General features: G+C 42.8%; 2 protein-coding genes across 4 annotated transcripts in view; one reads left to right on the forward strand and one right to left on the reverse strand.

The window, feature by feature from the left end:
• The window catches only part of LOC116723006 (SH3 domain-binding protein 4), an 82,543-nt gene that overhangs the window by 16,040 nt on the left and 49,946 nt on the right, over window positions 1-16,557 (forward strand). The gene's annotated exons all lie outside the window — the stretch shown is intronic.
• LOC116723007 (uncharacterized) lies at window positions 6,285-7,567 on the reverse strand. The gene is made up of 2 exons (XM_032567497.1): window positions 6,461-7,567; window positions 6,285-6,425 (listed from the first exon to the last, which is right to left on the reverse strand). Exons 1-2 carry the CDS (start codon window positions 7,488-7,490, stop codon window positions 6,412-6,414), a joined length of 1,044 nt encoding a protein of 347 aa, XP_032423388.1. The 5' UTR covers window positions 7,491-7,567; the 3' UTR covers window positions 6,285-6,411.

Raw genomic sequence — 16,557 nt, forward strand, 5'->3', positions numbered from 1 at the left:
GGTGCTAAAACCCCCTAAAACAGGGCTAGAATTGCCACTAGTTGGAAGAGTAAAAAACATGTTCAAAACCCATTTAGTTCCATTTAACATGCTCGATATTAACTACATGTGCTTCCTCCAATAAAATATTTTGGGTTTTGTCTCTTTTAAATTTAGATAAGACTTTTCACCTTTTTACTGGACCATGTAAACCATTGATGTTGTTTGACACCAATTTTATCAACCTGCTACTCATCTAAATTATATTCCTTAGTTATAACACACAGATTAATGGGCTCCCCACTCACTCTTGTAACACTGAACATATGAAAAAGTCAACATGACGAACAAACAAAACTCAAACTGAACTCCTAATTTCCAAGGTGAGGGTCTCAGTGTGGACTCTGCTTCACCACCAACAGCAGCTTCCTCATCGGTTAGGGAAGGAGGCCCTTGCTGGCCGTAAGTATGTCATGAAACGGTGCGGTGAGGGGTGGTGAGGCAGACGCAGCGGACCCAGGTAAGATGAATAATGAAATTTAATGATGAAAAGCACAGTCCAAACAACAGGCAGCACGCACATAGACGAATTGACACTGAGTTGACAAGCGACATTGACATTGACAAGGACCCGACGAGGAACACAGGTGGAGTTAAATACACAGCGGGTAATCACAGAACGAGACACACCTGGGAACAATCAAGGGGAGGACAGGACAACGAAGAGACTCAAGGACACAGAAAACTCGAAATTAACACACAGAAAACACAGAACACGACAGAGTATCGCGAGAAACCTTGCTTATTTATTTATTATGTACCATAAACCAAATGCAAGTCTTAATTATTAATAACAGAGTGGATAAACCATTTCATTGGCATATTTCACCCTCTGACAAGCTGGAAAGAAGGTCTGAAAAGAGATCTCAGGGCCTCATACAGCCTTGGACTCGCGCTGCATAATGAGTTAAATCCGCTGCACTCCACGCGGAGATGCGCAACTAACAGAGATTTAATTCAATGCTGCTAATGTGGCTTTAGTAGCTCTTACATTTCATGTCTGTTGAGTTTTAAACAAGGGGACACAGAAACTATTTTGGTTGGTTGAGTTAATGGGATGAGTTTCTCAAATCTCCGTGCAGACACGCACATTAACTCTGTCTACGTGCACAAAGCATTTGATATGGTTTATTGCATCGTGTAACTGGAAAAATAATACTAAAATAATATAAAACCAGCATGATGCGTGACTGTGAGGCGAGTGCGAAAGGTCCTCACCGGGCTGAACCTGCATGATGAGGTTAGCTCTGGTTCATTAACCACTAACGCTCCGGCTAATCGGGAACATACACTTTATCAGCACACACAGAGCCGGGCACTGAGCAGCGTGTTGATTTATCTTTACCATGATAAAGATAAAGTAGTGAGTAGTGAGAATGATTTATCTTTGTGAACAAAGATAAATCATTCTCACTACTCCTCAAAGCGTATCTCTGAAAGTGTGAGTACAAGCTGCGCAACCAGAGCTAACGGTTAAACTCCTACCTTGATCAAAAACTCTGGAAAGAAACATAATTCCTCACAGGGGGTTGATGTAAATATTCATACAGGTCAGCCTGTGTCCAGTTTGAGTGAAAGAAGGCGCGCGCTATCCGCGCTGAGGTAAACTTAAGACATCCAACTGCTGCAGCGCACGAGGCAATGCGCAGAGACGCCAGCGGTGTGATTAGTGCATAAACTATAGAAGATATGCTTATCTTCTATAAACTTATCTTTTAGGAATAAATCTGCTCCTTGAGTAAAACGCTCAGAGCAACAGAGACACCTTTTTTTTTCTTTATTATTTTCCTGAAAACATAAACAAGAAAGGCTTAGACTGGGGTTGGGGCTAGTAAAGCATGGCAGGCCGCCAGGCCTATAATACACTGGGGGAAACCCTGGATCTGCTTTTCTTTCAGGATCTTGCGCACGTCTGCGTATTCTTTTAATTTTTTCAAATTGCTTGCTATTTTCTGCAGGTTTACAGACATGTTTTCACTGAGACGTTTGTTTGCACTCTGTGGTGCAACTTTGTTTCGGACACACGATTCTGGATTCCTCTTTGTCTCCGGGCACCCGAGGCCTCGTCAGTGTTGACTCAGCAACAGATGCTTTGTGTTTCTCACCAGATCCATACTCTCTTACTAGTGTACTAGTAGTCTGTTTGATCAGCATTTGCTTGATGGTCGAGTCCAGGTCAGGCTCTGACTACTGTCCATCCATCCATCCATCCATCCATCCATCCATCCATCCATTTTCTTCTGCTTATCCGGGGTTGGATCACACCTTAAGAAGGGAGGCCCCAACTTCCCTCTCCCCAGCCACTTCTTTCAGCTCCTCCGGGGGAATTCCAAGGTGTTCCCAGGCCAACCGAGAAACATAGTCCCTCCTCTCGACGTGAAGGAGTAGCAGCTCTACTCTGAGTCCCTCCCGGATGATCGAGCTTCTCACTGTTAGCTCACCCTATCTCTAGGGAGAGCCCAGACACCCTACGAAGAAAACCCATCTCAGCCGCTTGTATCCGATAACCTCGTTCTTTCAGACTTCTGTGTTACGTTTAATAAGCCTACAAAACATACAGAATAGAGAAAACCAAACAAGACTGTGCAATATAAAATTGTGTTGTGCTAATTATATGGCAAATAGAGGAATAGATAACTTAACCTGTTGATGATCTGTTGATAAAGTAGGGTGCAAAATTTAATCAGACTAACAAGTGTAATCCACTGCATGCACATGCAGCCCTGTTCTGCTCAAGCAGCAGCAAAAATAGAACCCTATCAAGCATACTGTCACAACAAGTGACGAGATGGAGCTGGAAGACTTTAAGCAAAACCTAAAAATGGGAGAAGTTACAGTGATTACTTAGATGGTGGTTTAAAAAAAGGAATCAGTAAAATCAGAATTAAAATAATATGTCGGCTGGAGGGACTATGTCTCTCGGCTGGCCTGGGAACGCCTCGGGATTCCCCCGGAAGAGCTGGAAGAAGTGGCCGGGGAGAGGGAAGTCTGGGCCTCCCTTCTGAAGCTGCTACCCCCGTGACCCGACCTCGGATAAGCGGAAGAAGATGGATGGATGGATGGATGGATGGATGGATGGATGGATGGATGTCGGCTTTACATTGGGCTCAGGCTTATAATTATTGTGTTGGATCAGGCTCGGATACAACGCCTATTTTGTGTTTGTAGGCTTCATCTAAACTCTATGACTGAGCAGGCAAGAACAATATGTTAGGGGTGGTGCTTTGAAAGAAATCAAGCAGGCAGGGAGAGTCAGCAGAGATCTAGCAGCCTCTCATCACAAAGGCATTTCCTCCACAGTCTCTGAAGGAAGACTTGTCTTTAAGCAAAGACCCGGCCTGCTCTCAGGGCTAATATGGAGCCAGTTATTTGGTCTTTTATTCCTGTGGGCTATGCACTGGACTGTTTTACTGCTGAGGGTTCATTCCTGTTATCCACTACTATCTTCTCTGAAGATGTTCCCCTTGTTTAAGTATGCAGCAGTTCAAACTGAGCATAGAGTAGAGGCAGGAAGGGGCCATACTGATTTATGATGTGTGAGAAATGCCATGAAAAGAAATTTAATGAGTGGCACACAGCACTAAACTAGTCTTAATTTATTGATATGCTCAGAAGTTGGTAAGACATGTCATTTTATGACTCAATATAAAACCTGATTCCATGCACATAAAACAATTTACAAAGCACTATCTTAGCATAAATGGGATCATTGATGAGAAAAAAATAAAATTATCTTAATTTGAACTGATTCAAATTAAGAATTAGGTTCAGTGGTGCTGCTATGTTTAGTTGATAATCTAATCTAATGATCAAATCGAAATGATCCAAATTGGTCCAAACATAATTTCCATCAAGCCAGTTGTGTTTCGATAATACAAATTAGTTTAAAATGTCATTAAAGAAACCAGCAAACTGCATTAAGTTATTGCTTCAATTCTCTTTCCTGATATGTACTCCTTTTTTACAAGAAAACAAACACTTTCACCTAAATCAAAGTCAGGAAGTGCAGGTTGGGGGGGAGGTGCGTGTCAAAAGACTGGATAATGGCATAAACAAAGATAAAGCAGTAGCAGGAACACATGCACTGAACTCCACAGGACTGAAAAAAAGAAAATGGCGACTTTTTTCCCCTTTTGTAGCTGCAGTCAATGGAACATTGTAGCAGACTAGGATTGCTACACCAAAGTTTGTTTACAAGCTTTTTTTGTATTATTTAATAGAATAGAATAGAATTAATTTATTCATCCCAGCAGGGAAATTATTTCGCAGTTACAGCAGCATAGAGACAAGACACACAACAACCACCACCGAGTAGCAATTGTAGACAAGATAAAATAAAAATAAAATATAACATGCTGTCAATATAAAAAGCAGCTTAGAGCAGTCCTTGCAAAGATTCAAAAATGCAGAACAGAATGTATATGTAAATATATGTACAGCAAGTGTGCCACAGTGCAGTTGTGCGAAATTAGACTGATTTGTGCAGAACAATGATTTAGCTTTTATTGTACAGTGAGATGGCATGTGGCAGGAAGGATTTCCTGTATCTGTCCCTACGACAGCGGAGCTGGAGCAGCCTATGTGAGAAGGTGCTCCGCTGTCTGTCCACTATGTGGTGGAGAGGGTGCTGTTTATTGTCCATAATAAACAGAACCTTCTTCAGTGCCCTCCTCTCCACCACAGTTTCCAGGGACTCCAGCCTTAGTCCCAGTACAGAGCCAGCTTTCCTGATGATTTTGTCTAGTCTATTAGAGTCGCTGGCTCTGATGCTGCTTCCCCAACACACAGCAGCAAAGAAGATGGCACCGGCAACAACACTGTGATAAAAGGTCTCCAACATCTTGCTGCACACATTGAAGGATCTCAGCTTCCTTAAAAAATAGAGTCTGCTCATCCCCTTCTTGCACACAGCGTCAGTGTTAGATGCCCAGTCCAGTCTGTTGCCGATTACAACTCCCAGGTATTTGTAATCCTCCACCTCCTCCACCACTTCCCCTTTGATCTTTAGTGGCCGTGAAGGTATCTTCTTCCTTCTGAAGTCAATCACCATCTCTCTGGTCTTACTAATGTTGAGCCTCAGGTGATTCTGGTCAGACCACTCCACAAAGCTGTACTCCCCCTCCCCTCCATCCCCTATACACCCGACAACCGCTGAGTCATCAGAAAACTTCTGTAGGTGACATGATTCAGAGTTGTACTGGAAATCAGTGGTGTACAAGGTGAAGAGAAAGGGAGAAAGCACAGTTCCCTGTGGAGCCCCTATGTCACTGACCACCACATCAGACAGGACACTCCCCAGACGGACAAACTGTGGCCTGCCTGTCAAGTAGTCAGTCACCCAGGAGATCACTGAGTCGTTGACACCCATCCTCCGCAGCTTCTCACCCAGCAGCAGAGGCTGGATGGTGTTGAAGGCACTGGAGAAATCAAAGAATGTGATTCTCACAGTGTCTCCTCCACCATCCAGGTGCGACAGTGCTCGTTGCAGCAGGAAGATGACGGCATCGTCAACTCCTAAGTGGGGCTGGTAGGCAAATTGCAGGGGGTCTAGAAACGTCCTCACCTGAGGCCTCTGCAGGGCCAGGACCAGTCTCTCCATGACCTTCATCACATGAGATGTGAGAGCGACTGGTCTGTAGTCCTCTGGGTCGGCTGGCCTTGGCTTCTTGGGAACAGGAACCACATGTGATGTCTTCCACCGCAGCGGGCCTCTCTCCCAGCCTCAAGCTGAGGTTGTACATGTGTGCCAGTACAGGGGCCAGCTGGATGGAGCAGGTCTTCAAGATCAGTGGTGTAATGCCATCAGGTCCTGCAGCCTTCCCCTGGTGTAATCGCTCCAACTGTCTCTCAACCTGGCCTGTAGTCACCGTTAGCTGGGGGTAGGTGTTGTTGTCCGCAGTGGAGATGGGGGAGGAGGGGAGGGGGGGGGCCTGAAGGAGAGGTGGTGTGCTGGAGAATGCCGGTAGGTGGATTGAACGACTTGGGGCAGTGTGGATGTGTGGGGGGATGGTGGTGGTATGGGAGTAGCAGGAGGTGAGCTGAACCTGTTGAAAAACTGGTTGAACTGGTTTGCTCTATCCCGGCCCCCAGATATCTGTGTGTCCTTCCCCTTCATTCCAGCGATGTTCTTCATTCCTTTCCACACATCTCTCACACTGTTCTGCTCGAGTTTGGACTCAAGCTTCCTCCTGTAGTTGTCCTTGCAAGTCCTCAGTGTCTCTCTGAGTTCACGCTGAACTCTCCTCTGCTCCCTCCTTATGTCCAGACCTGAAAGCCATCTTCTTTTTGTTTAAAAGTGCCTTCAGGTCGCTGGTAATCCAGGGTTTATTGTTGGAGAAGCAGCGCACGGTCCGGGCTGGCATGACAGTGTCCTCACAGAATCTGATGTATTCAGTGATGCAGTCAGACATGTTGTCGATGTCCTCCCCATGAGGCCCACAGAGCACATCCCAGTCTGTCGACCCAAAGCAGTCCTGCAGTGCCTCAGCTGCCTCCTGTGTCCACCTTCTCACCGTCCTGATGTGCACAGGCTGCCTGCTCACTAAGGGGACATACTTGGGAGTCATCCTTACCAAGATGTGGTCCGACCTGCCAAGGGGGGGCAGGGCTGTGGCGCTGTATGCATCTTTGGCATTAGCATACAAGAGATCCAGCATTTTGTTTTCCCTGGTGGGACAGTCAACATACTGCTGGAAGTTGTGTAGAGTTTTGTCCAATGAGGCATGGTTAAAGTCACCTGTGATGACCATGAAGGCGTCCGGGTTTTTAGTCTGTAGTTTGGCTGCAGTAGCGCTGATGATGTCACAGGCCACCGCTGCATCAGCTGATGGGGGAATGTAAACAGCGATCAAAATGGCGGACGTAAACTCCCTCGGTAAATAATACGGCCGCATTCCCACAGCCAGAAGTTCAATGTCCGGGCTACAAATCTGTTCCTTCACGTTAACATGACCGGGATTACACCACCTCTCACTCACATAAAGTGCAACCCCGCCGCCCTTCTTCTTCCGACTCTTGGAAAGGTCCCTATCCCCCCGCACCAAGGAAAATCCAGGAACCTCCACGCTGGAGTCTGGAATAAGCGAGTGTAGCCAGGTTTCCGTGAAGCAGAAGATACTGCACTCCCTGTAATCCTTCTGGGTCCTAACCAGCGCCGTGATTTCGTCTGTCTTATTCCCCAAAGACCTCACGTTCCCCACAATAATCGCCGGTATCGCCGGTTTGTGCCGTCTCCTCTTCCCCCTCCGTTTAGCTCCAGACCTGCAGCCCCGTCGTCTCCTCCATAGCTCCTTTGGGACCACCGGCCTGTCTCTGGGCCGCAGCAGAGGCTTACACAGCGCAATCAGCTGTTCACGCGTGTAAACAATGCCCCTGCTCCGTTCGGCGAGGTTCTCCGTAACAATCATGCCTCTACTCCGTAAAGAACAGCGACAGAACCGACAGAACCACATCCAGCCATTGTGGAAGCTTAACTGATGATCTATGGGTTCTTTAAGCACGGATCCTTAATCGGTTACAGCAAATATACACAGATATTTGTATACACACACGACGGGAGCTGCGTCTGCAGGCAGCCAGCTAAACCGGCGCCATTTTGAAAACCATTGAAACTCATCTGTTGTCCAAAAATGTGGCACGTAGACAAATGTTTAAACACAAATTCTAAAGTAATCCGTTTGCAATTTATGTGATCTGTGAGGGTTAGCTAATGTAATGGACATCAGTTATTTGGAAGTCAGATTTTAAAAATGAGACTCAAACATAAGGAGAAATTTTGCGTTATATAGTGAAAGATTTGAGGAGACAGTTCATCAATACTTACCATACGTCTACAACCCTGAGCAACTTCAAATGATTAGTTATTGTCAAATTAGTTCTGACACTTAGAATGTTTCCATTATCGCCACTTAACGGGTGAGTTTTACAAAAAAATTAAGCGCACCCATCCCTTTCACTGCTGAATCTCAGCAGCAAAATCTATAAGGTTACCCTGCTCACCTGTTCTTATATAGTGATCTCTCTACAAAGAACTTCAGCTGAAAGCTTCCTCAAAGACCCCACTGATAGGAAATGGACATTATTAAAAGTTTACATGAAAACCAAAGCAGATTTATTGATTGTTTCTCATGTTTTAATACATATTAGGATGCACTGTTTTTGAATTTGAATTCACTATTAAGTTAAAAGTGAATTATTAAAATACTATTTATGAAACTAGTTAAATATTAAGTTTTTCTTCAGATGTTTGTTTCTCTCATCTGTAGGTTATCAAACTACTTATGTTGGCTACTCATGTACTGTTGAGATTCATCTAGAAAGAAAAGATGAATAAAGAAATGTCACTGAGTTAAGTTGTTCCTGTGTCTCTTGGGAGAATGCAAGCGTTGGCAAGTTTGGGCAGTACCTGAAGTGGATTAAAGAGTAAAAAAAAAAGGACAATTAAAGTGGACCTCTGGTTTTAACAGGGATTAAGGAAAACAAATTAAACCAGCGCAAAAGCTCCTTCACGGGCTGACCCACCGGTCCAGTAATGCAAAGTCTAACGGCTGAGCACATCCTTAACCTTTATCAGCACAGACACAGAGTCAGCGTGTTGAGATGCAAATGCACACAACGCATATAATGCTTTGTTCACAAAGATATAATTCTCACTGCACGCTCAACTAGGCCTGGCGATAAACAATAAGTCAATTAATCGCACAATAAATTAAAACTGTCGACCTCATTTTAATTATTGGCTTTATCATTTCTTAGGGCCTTTTTCTCTTTCTGTTGATGACACTGAATGAAAAAAGGCTTAACTCCAGTGCTCTCCACTGACTCCTCCCTTTCTCATTTCCTCAGTGTAATGTCCAGCGCACACTACACGATCTTAGAGTTGTTGGCCGATTGTCGGCCCATTTGCAAAACCTAAGAGACCACACATTAGCCGACAAAAATTCCAGGTATAACGGTTCAATCGGGTTCGATCGTGCCGTGTGGTGTCCAACAATGGGCAAAAAATAATGGCTACAAGTCCAGTTAACTAATTTTAAAATCAGGCATTAATCAATGCTTTACTACAATCTACCTGCAATGCATGTGGCTAGTCCTGACTGAATGAAAATCTTTATAACCTATTTATGTCACGTTAACAAAGAACAGCTGAAAAGTTTCTGGGTTTATGAACTGCTGTAGCAATTTCGCTCCAACTCCTTCCCTTGTCATTCTATGGATATTCCTCTCACAAAATGTTGAATAAACATTAATGTTGTTTCCATATATCGTCTCCAATGTCCACTGGACTTCGGGTTGCGCCGTGTCAGCTGTTTGGGATTCCGCTCTGTAATTTCCCCTCAGAAAGCACGGAGGGGAATCTGTGCTTTCTGATTGGCTGCCTGTCACATTCAGCAGTCTGCCTTAACGCTCCCAGTCGGGGAAAACCTCTAATTTAGATGAGAGCGGCCACAACGATCTACCGTAACACACCACACACTACAGGATGATCGGTTACAAAATCGCAAGTGACAAACTTAGAACGGCTAACGTTCTAAGTTTGTCGTAAGGGGAAAATAGAGGTAAAAAATCGTGTAGTGTGAACTATTGCATCAGGTAGTCGAATGTACCCGTCTTCTCTATTTAAATCTAATGATTACTGAAGGGTAATATAGTATACAGACTTCATAATCTGCACTCTTGGTTGAATGCAGTATTTATTTCCACTTTGGCTTTATGTTTAGTTTTTATTCAAGTACATATTTTGTTTGTTAATGGAGACTGAGAATCCATTTCATTTTTGTTTTTGGTTGTTTTGTTTACTTTGTTTATCAGTTGTCGTTGCGCACCCCCCTTCTCTCTCTCTCTCTCTACTTCCTCTTCTGAGAGGGGAGATGTGCTACCAGCTCTCCGTCTAACGGGTGCATTGAGTTTCTTAAATCTTCTGGGATTTACCCTGTACAGAACTGAAGTAAACGCTGTTTAAGCTGGCATCGAGAAAAGATTCGCCTGGTTTCTGACGGCCTCCATCCAGATGTCCCACCCTTCTTCCCCCTCTGAATTAGCCAGACTGAGCAGCCTGCAGTCAACTAGTTTCACAGAGCACACCTGTTAATGGTCACTCCTTCTCTTTATTACAACTTGCACTGTTACTGAACCAGGTTGGTTTTAGTGACTCGGGCGAGTCCCAAGGATGTTGTTGTACATATGGGCTACTAGCAACCTATAAAACATTTTCCAGCTCTTCCTCTCCAGAATCAAACATCATAGCTATTTTACAACCATCAAAAAACTTTGAGGTGACTCATTAACTGAATGTCCACAACATCTTTTAGATTTTCTTTATGCTAAATATTTTATTAGTAAGGCATTTTCACAAGGGTCAGTACAGCTTAATTCAGTAGCAGAAATAATCAAATAAGTAAAATCAGTCATCTAGTCTATCTTTCCCTAATGGTGACACTGAGAACTAAAAAGGGAACCTTTGAGAGAGACGAACGGAGTATGGTGTTTCGAACCGCAGAATTGGCCTGATGATGGAGAAGGTGTTGGAGCAGAAGGAGGATGTTGATCAATGAAGGCAGGGATCTCTTTAGGTCTGATGAGCTTCTGTCTCTGCATGGATGGTGAGGTCACAGAGGACTTGGGTGCTGGCAGGAAGGAAGGCACCAGTTTTTCTTCTTTGCCTTTGTTCTTTGCCTTTGCCTTTATCTTTGCCTTGGTATTTGTCTGTGCCTTTATCTTCATCTTTGTCTTTGGGGTCTGAACCCAGCTGATGAGAGAAGTGCGATTTGAAGCCACATGTTGCGGGGCTAATGGGTTGGTCCACATGCGCCAGACAGTCTTCGGCTCTGTGGCCCCGGCTCTTCTTCAGCTGCAGAGTTCTTTGTCCATCTTGATCTTGGCTCGAAGCTGACTGGAGGATCCAACCAAAGGTTCCTCTTTTGCACTCACCTTTTTGTAGGGTTTATCCACCCTTTTGGTGCATTTGCATTGGCTAGCACTGTTGCTGTGCTGTGCTTGTTTCATTGGCTGTCTGTTTAGACAGATGATCTCATATCCATCTTTGTCTTAGAGACATTATGTCTTGATGTCTGTGCTAATGTTTCAGGATTGCTCAATGGTCCTCCTATGACCATTGCCTGCACAACCTTTTCTTTGCAATGTTTACGTTGTTCAACAATCTGTCTCCAAATAAGGCATTGATCATCTCTGCTCTCCTGTTAGTTAGCTTTTTCTTCCACCTACCATCTACCTCCAACATATCAGTGATCTTTAATTGCAGTTACACGTTTTACACCATCTCAAGTTCAATGTCAAAATCACATTTATAAATTTTTTAGCTTCTCTGATTTATCATTCATTTATAATTTTATGATAGCCATAACTTATTAGTTACTCTTATTATAATCTTAATGTGTTATTACAGATGTTCTCTGAAAAGAAACCAGTGTTAAGTGTTCTTTTGAAAGTAAAGTCTATCTCTCTTTGGCAGTAAATTGCATGCATTATTACATCATTTCCATTAAATCAGTGTAAAAAGGTCTTCAAACAATATCATTTACCGCAATAATTTTGGAGACAATTAATTGCTCAGCAAAATTTGTTATCGTGACAGGCCTATGCTCAACGCACACCTTTAAAAGTATCCATATTTGCGGTTCACATTGAGCTTTGGAAAAAGAGCAAATATGGTAGCTTTTAAACTTGACTCATACCATGATGAATTCTCCCAAAAAACTTGACTCCTCACAGGGGGTTGATATAAATGTCCATACTCAATCCGTGCTGAGATAAACTTCAGAGATCAAGCCCCAAGAGCGCATGAGGCGGCCAACATTGGTGCGCGTTCCCTGTTCAGTGCGTCAACTATAAGATTAATAAACCCATCTTTCAGGAATAATTCTGTTCTGCCAGTAGAATGCTCAGTGCAGCGGAGAGCTTGTAGTCCGACTTTTAAAAAAAATAAGATATTGGGTTTTTTTTTGGATCAAATGAAAAACAAACAATTGGTGGGGGAGCAAATAAAGCATGACTTATAATACACGGGGGAAAACCCTGGGATCTGTTTTAATAACAGTTTGTCACAATGTTTTGGGCTTCTCCTGGGATATCCACCCTACAGGAAGTGAACTGATGAAAATAAGGAGCCTCATAGAACACTCTGCAGGGACCATGAAGGAAAAGAAGAGGAGAATTGAGGAGAGAAAATAATTTCCTGTCCTTATTTATGGTTAACTTTGTGCCGGTCATGCTGCCAATTGACAAGCCCCATCTCCCAAACACATAATGTCATTTAAATGATTTATATTTTTTTATTCAAAGCTACAGTCTAGCATAGGAGAGTCTCATCAATCTGATAGATCAAATAACTGAGCAGCAGCTCTCTTTCTTTTTAATCTCTTCCTGTTCTGTCCTGTAGGCAGCGTCAGCATTATTGAACTTAAGAGTGTGACATGAATAAACAAAGCAATTTAGCATTGTAGATGAACACCTGCAGGAGCAAATAAATGCCTCTGAGTATTAGGGTTCACTTCCAGATTTGTTGGTTGGGTGCAATAATATTACAGTGCAGCAATAATTCTTGTGAAACTGTCACTTGTCTTGTAAAGCTCTATCTACTGTAGGTACTGTCAGATTTACTTTTTTTTTCAAGTGGTGTAAGCTATTATTATGATCCCAGGAGATGAAAGTGTTTGCTTCAGGCTTGACAATCTTTATGTTTGAGATTTAAAGAAAAAAAAAAGAACGAAAGAAATTTTTGAATTGCTCAGTTGTGTTGACAAAGAGTGTGTTCAAATTCAGGGGCTGAATCATTTGAAGGACCCGATCTACATGGTCGACTGCATTGAGGAATAATTGGCAATTGTATTTTCAGATTTATTCCTGCCGTTATCTCAGCTTGTATCCTGTTGTCTAGAGGCAGTTTATTCCAGAGCAATGGAGCCACAACTGAGAGGTTACAGTCTCCTCTAAGTGACCGCCATGATTTCCTAACTGAGGGCTGAAGCAGATCCAGTAATGTGATATGTGATAGGGTTCCCTAATTAACCATTGCCAAAAAAAGCGAATTGCAGTAATCCAAGAACAAAGTTATAAATAACTGTTTCAAAGTCCTCCATAGAAAGAAAGGTCTTTGCATTTAACAAATGTCTGGGATGGAAAAAAGTTAAGATTTTACTATCCATACACATGGTTATCAAAACTAAGAGCAGCATCTATTTTCACACATTGATTATCGACACAACTCATGAGTTATCAGGGCAGCAAAATCAATACCTTTGTCACAAGAAAAACAGATAGAACCAAATACAATAGTGTCTTTATTTGTGTTAAAAATAATGCCATCCACAACTTAACTTGACCTACTGTAGATAATCAAGGAGATGTTTAACTGAGGATGTCTGAGTATTTTAAAGGAAAACAAAGCTGAAAACCATAAGCATATAAGTGAAAGGAAATGTACAGTTTTATTTTAGAGTCACAGTTTTATTCTAGAGAGGAAATACACATGAAATCTATGGCGAAAGGTCAGCTACACTAAAACTACTTTGTCTTCTTCTAGGGCACGGGTAACTTATCCATCCATTGAGTTTCTCTAAAGGCCTAGTCCATACATAACAACATAATGTTGTGTGGGGTGCATTTGATTAGTTGCCTCGTTCCAGATAGTGATGGAGAGACTTTTCCTTTTCCTGCAGTAGCACTGGGAGGTTGGCAGCAGACGCTTTAGGACTTGCAGAGGTGTGGCTGTTGTTGTTGGACTTGTTCCAGCTTGTCCCGTACAAATCTGATCAGATCAGGAGATGAAAGAAGCTTCTGAAGCTGTAGTGTTTCTTCATGTTTCTGAGCATTTTATGCAGTATGCAGGGCAATATGGGGTTTCAGTTCTGATTATAATCTTTTGTTGTACTGAACTAACGATAGACATTTTTGCAAAAAAGCCACCAGTGCCAAGTGAGCACATAAGTTAAAATAAAAACCAGCATTTCTCACATGATGAAGTCAGCTGAAAACAGGATTCACACACACTGCTTTGAGCTGTTTGAAGCTTAACTTTTATTGTTCATCTTTAAAAAAGGCTCCTTGTCTGTGCTCATTTCTTAGCAGAAAACTAAGAAGACTATCTACTTGATTTCCATTCTCATGTCTACAGCTCCAGATGTAAGCAAAAAGTCTAGAACTATGTGGTTACAGTAAAACCAGATACTTGTGCGCATTACCATAAGGTAGGACGGATTTACGGGTACCACAGATAAACAGAACACTGGCACTCCGGATCCATCTGCCGGCACTCCTGGCTCTAATGCTCGTCGGCAGCCTCCACCTTGTCGAGAGTCCGTGCAGCTATCTGACCGCTCACCTCCGCCTCTCCGTGGGTTCTTCTTACGCCATTCCCGGCCTCTGGATCCACCACGATGGGTCGGCATCCTGCGCCGTTCCCGGGCCCCGCCCTGACCGTTTTTGTTTATTTATGGACTGCGTTTTTCTGTTTTGTTTCCTGGACTCTGGTCCTCCTTCCTGCGCCCCGCCGCCTACCCTGGATTGGTTGTTTTTTGTTTGTGGACTTATTTTTTCTTCTTCTTTTTTTGGACGTCTTGAAGCCGCCCTTGGGGGTGAGGGGGTACTGTAGGGATTTGAGTTTTCTTTGTGTTAATTTTAGGTTTCTGTGTCTATTGAGTCTCCGTGTTGTCCTGTCTACCCCTTGATTGTTCTCAGCTGTGTCTCGTTCCTTGATTACCCTCTGTGTATTTAATCCCACCTGTCTTCCTTATTCCTCGTAGGGTCCTTGTCTAATCTGTCGTGTCAAGCTGTCTTGCAGTCTAGTCTTGTTTAGCCATCTTATTCATCTTATCTTAGTCGTTCTTGTCTTCCAATGACTGCTGCTGAAAACGTCACCATCAAGCGCTCCAAGCAGGAACGAACCATTTCAGGGGGGTTCAGTTCAAATATGGATGTCTGCTTTTTGGTCTGGGAGGGGGAACATTTGATTTTTACTGCTAAAAACTATTTTAGAAAACACAATATGAATATTTTTTTAATTGACTGGACCTCAATTTTTTTTATTTCTATGAAGAAAAAAATATATATATACTGTATATATAAAAAAATTGCTTGAGAGTTGCATTCTTGTTGTCAAAGTCTTTGAACAATATTTCTGCTGAAGCCAAAAAGCAATCTTTTACTATTTGAGTCTGAGAAAAGTTGTTTTGGTTTTTTTTTGCCCGTGCTAAGATCCATGCAATCTCAAAAGATGTCTCTATTAAACATTCTGCTGTTGATGAGACGTTACTGCTACCAAAGTGAAGCAATGAGCTGAGCAGTTTTTTTCTTTCTGCGCTCACTGCTAAGTGGGTAATTTTCATTGAATTTGGATATGCAGTTTTGAAATGGCTATCCAAGTTGCCTCAATTGAAGCCTGAGTGGGTTTTGCTTCCATATTAAGCAGAGGATTTGTGCCATGAAGAACATCACAATCATGTTCAGCCTTGCCTACAGTCGTCCTATGTCTGTCATGCTTTTAAAGCTGCATGTAACTTTTATAAAAAATATTTTTTTACATATCTGTTAAAACTGTCACTATGTCGTCACAGTATAGTATGAGATCAATAATCTGTGAAAAGATTAAACTCGTCTGCATGCTCCCAGGCTAACTAGAAGCAACCAATCAGAGCCAGGGAGAGGGTCTTAGGTAGTAAAGGGTCCGGCAACACCAATGCATAGGCGAGCTCACCTTGTGTCAGTTTGCGTTTCGCTATAAGAATGTCACGTGACTGATACATAAACTGTTTCAAACAGACACGCGCCAAACTGTGTCAATAAGGAAGCATATCTGCCCACGGGATGCATCTGCCCAAAGAATCTCTTATGCTTTGTGGTTCCAAATGGATGGGGATCCTATGAGATACTGGGACAACCAGAAGAATATATGAAATAATGCAATACAAATGTGATAGCATCAGTAGCTCAGAAAGCAGGTGAAGGAGCTCGATTTTTTCACAGATCACAATATCATTATACTGACATAACATAGTGACAGTTTTAAAAAAATATGTAAAACATATTTTTCATAAAAGTTGCATGTTGCAACTTTAAAGAATGCCAGTGCCAGTTTTCTGGTCACAATAGTCTGATCTGACATTAAACTGTGCTAATTGTAAATTCCACAGCTTATGAAAGTCTGTGGTGACAGCCGAGTGATTAGACTGAGCAGGAATGTTATTAGAGAAGTCAGGAGGGAGAGATCCTGGCATGCCTTCAGCAGGGAAGCACACTGAGCTTCATTATGGCCTTCCCCAGCAACATATTACCAGAAAATACATGGTTATTTACCTCAGAGAGTTTTCCTGTTGTGCTTTCTTCAGTTTACAGGGACCCCACCCACTATTGTTTTGCATTGCATTGCATTGTTTTTGGCAGTTTGTTAAGCTGAGCCAGGTGGTCAGGCTGAAGTCTGGATATCTACTCCTGGAGACTACCCAGAGTTTACATCTGACCTCTCCTTACCCTGTACATCCCCCATCACTTTCCTACAAGTGTGCC

Source organism: Xiphophorus hellerii, chromosome 7 (assembly GCF_003331165.1).
Source record: "Xiphophorus hellerii strain 12219 chromosome 7, Xiphophorus_hellerii-4.1, whole genome shotgun sequence".
Classification (NCBI taxonomy): Eukaryota; Metazoa; Chordata; class Actinopteri; order Cyprinodontiformes; family Poeciliidae; genus Xiphophorus; species Xiphophorus hellerii.

What these genes read in the sequence shown, in the direction of transcription:
- LOC116723007 (XM_032567497.1), bottom strand. Translation starts at nt 7,490, where the DNA reads ATGTGGTTCTGTCGGTTCTGTCGCTGTTCTTTACGGAGTAGAGGCATG.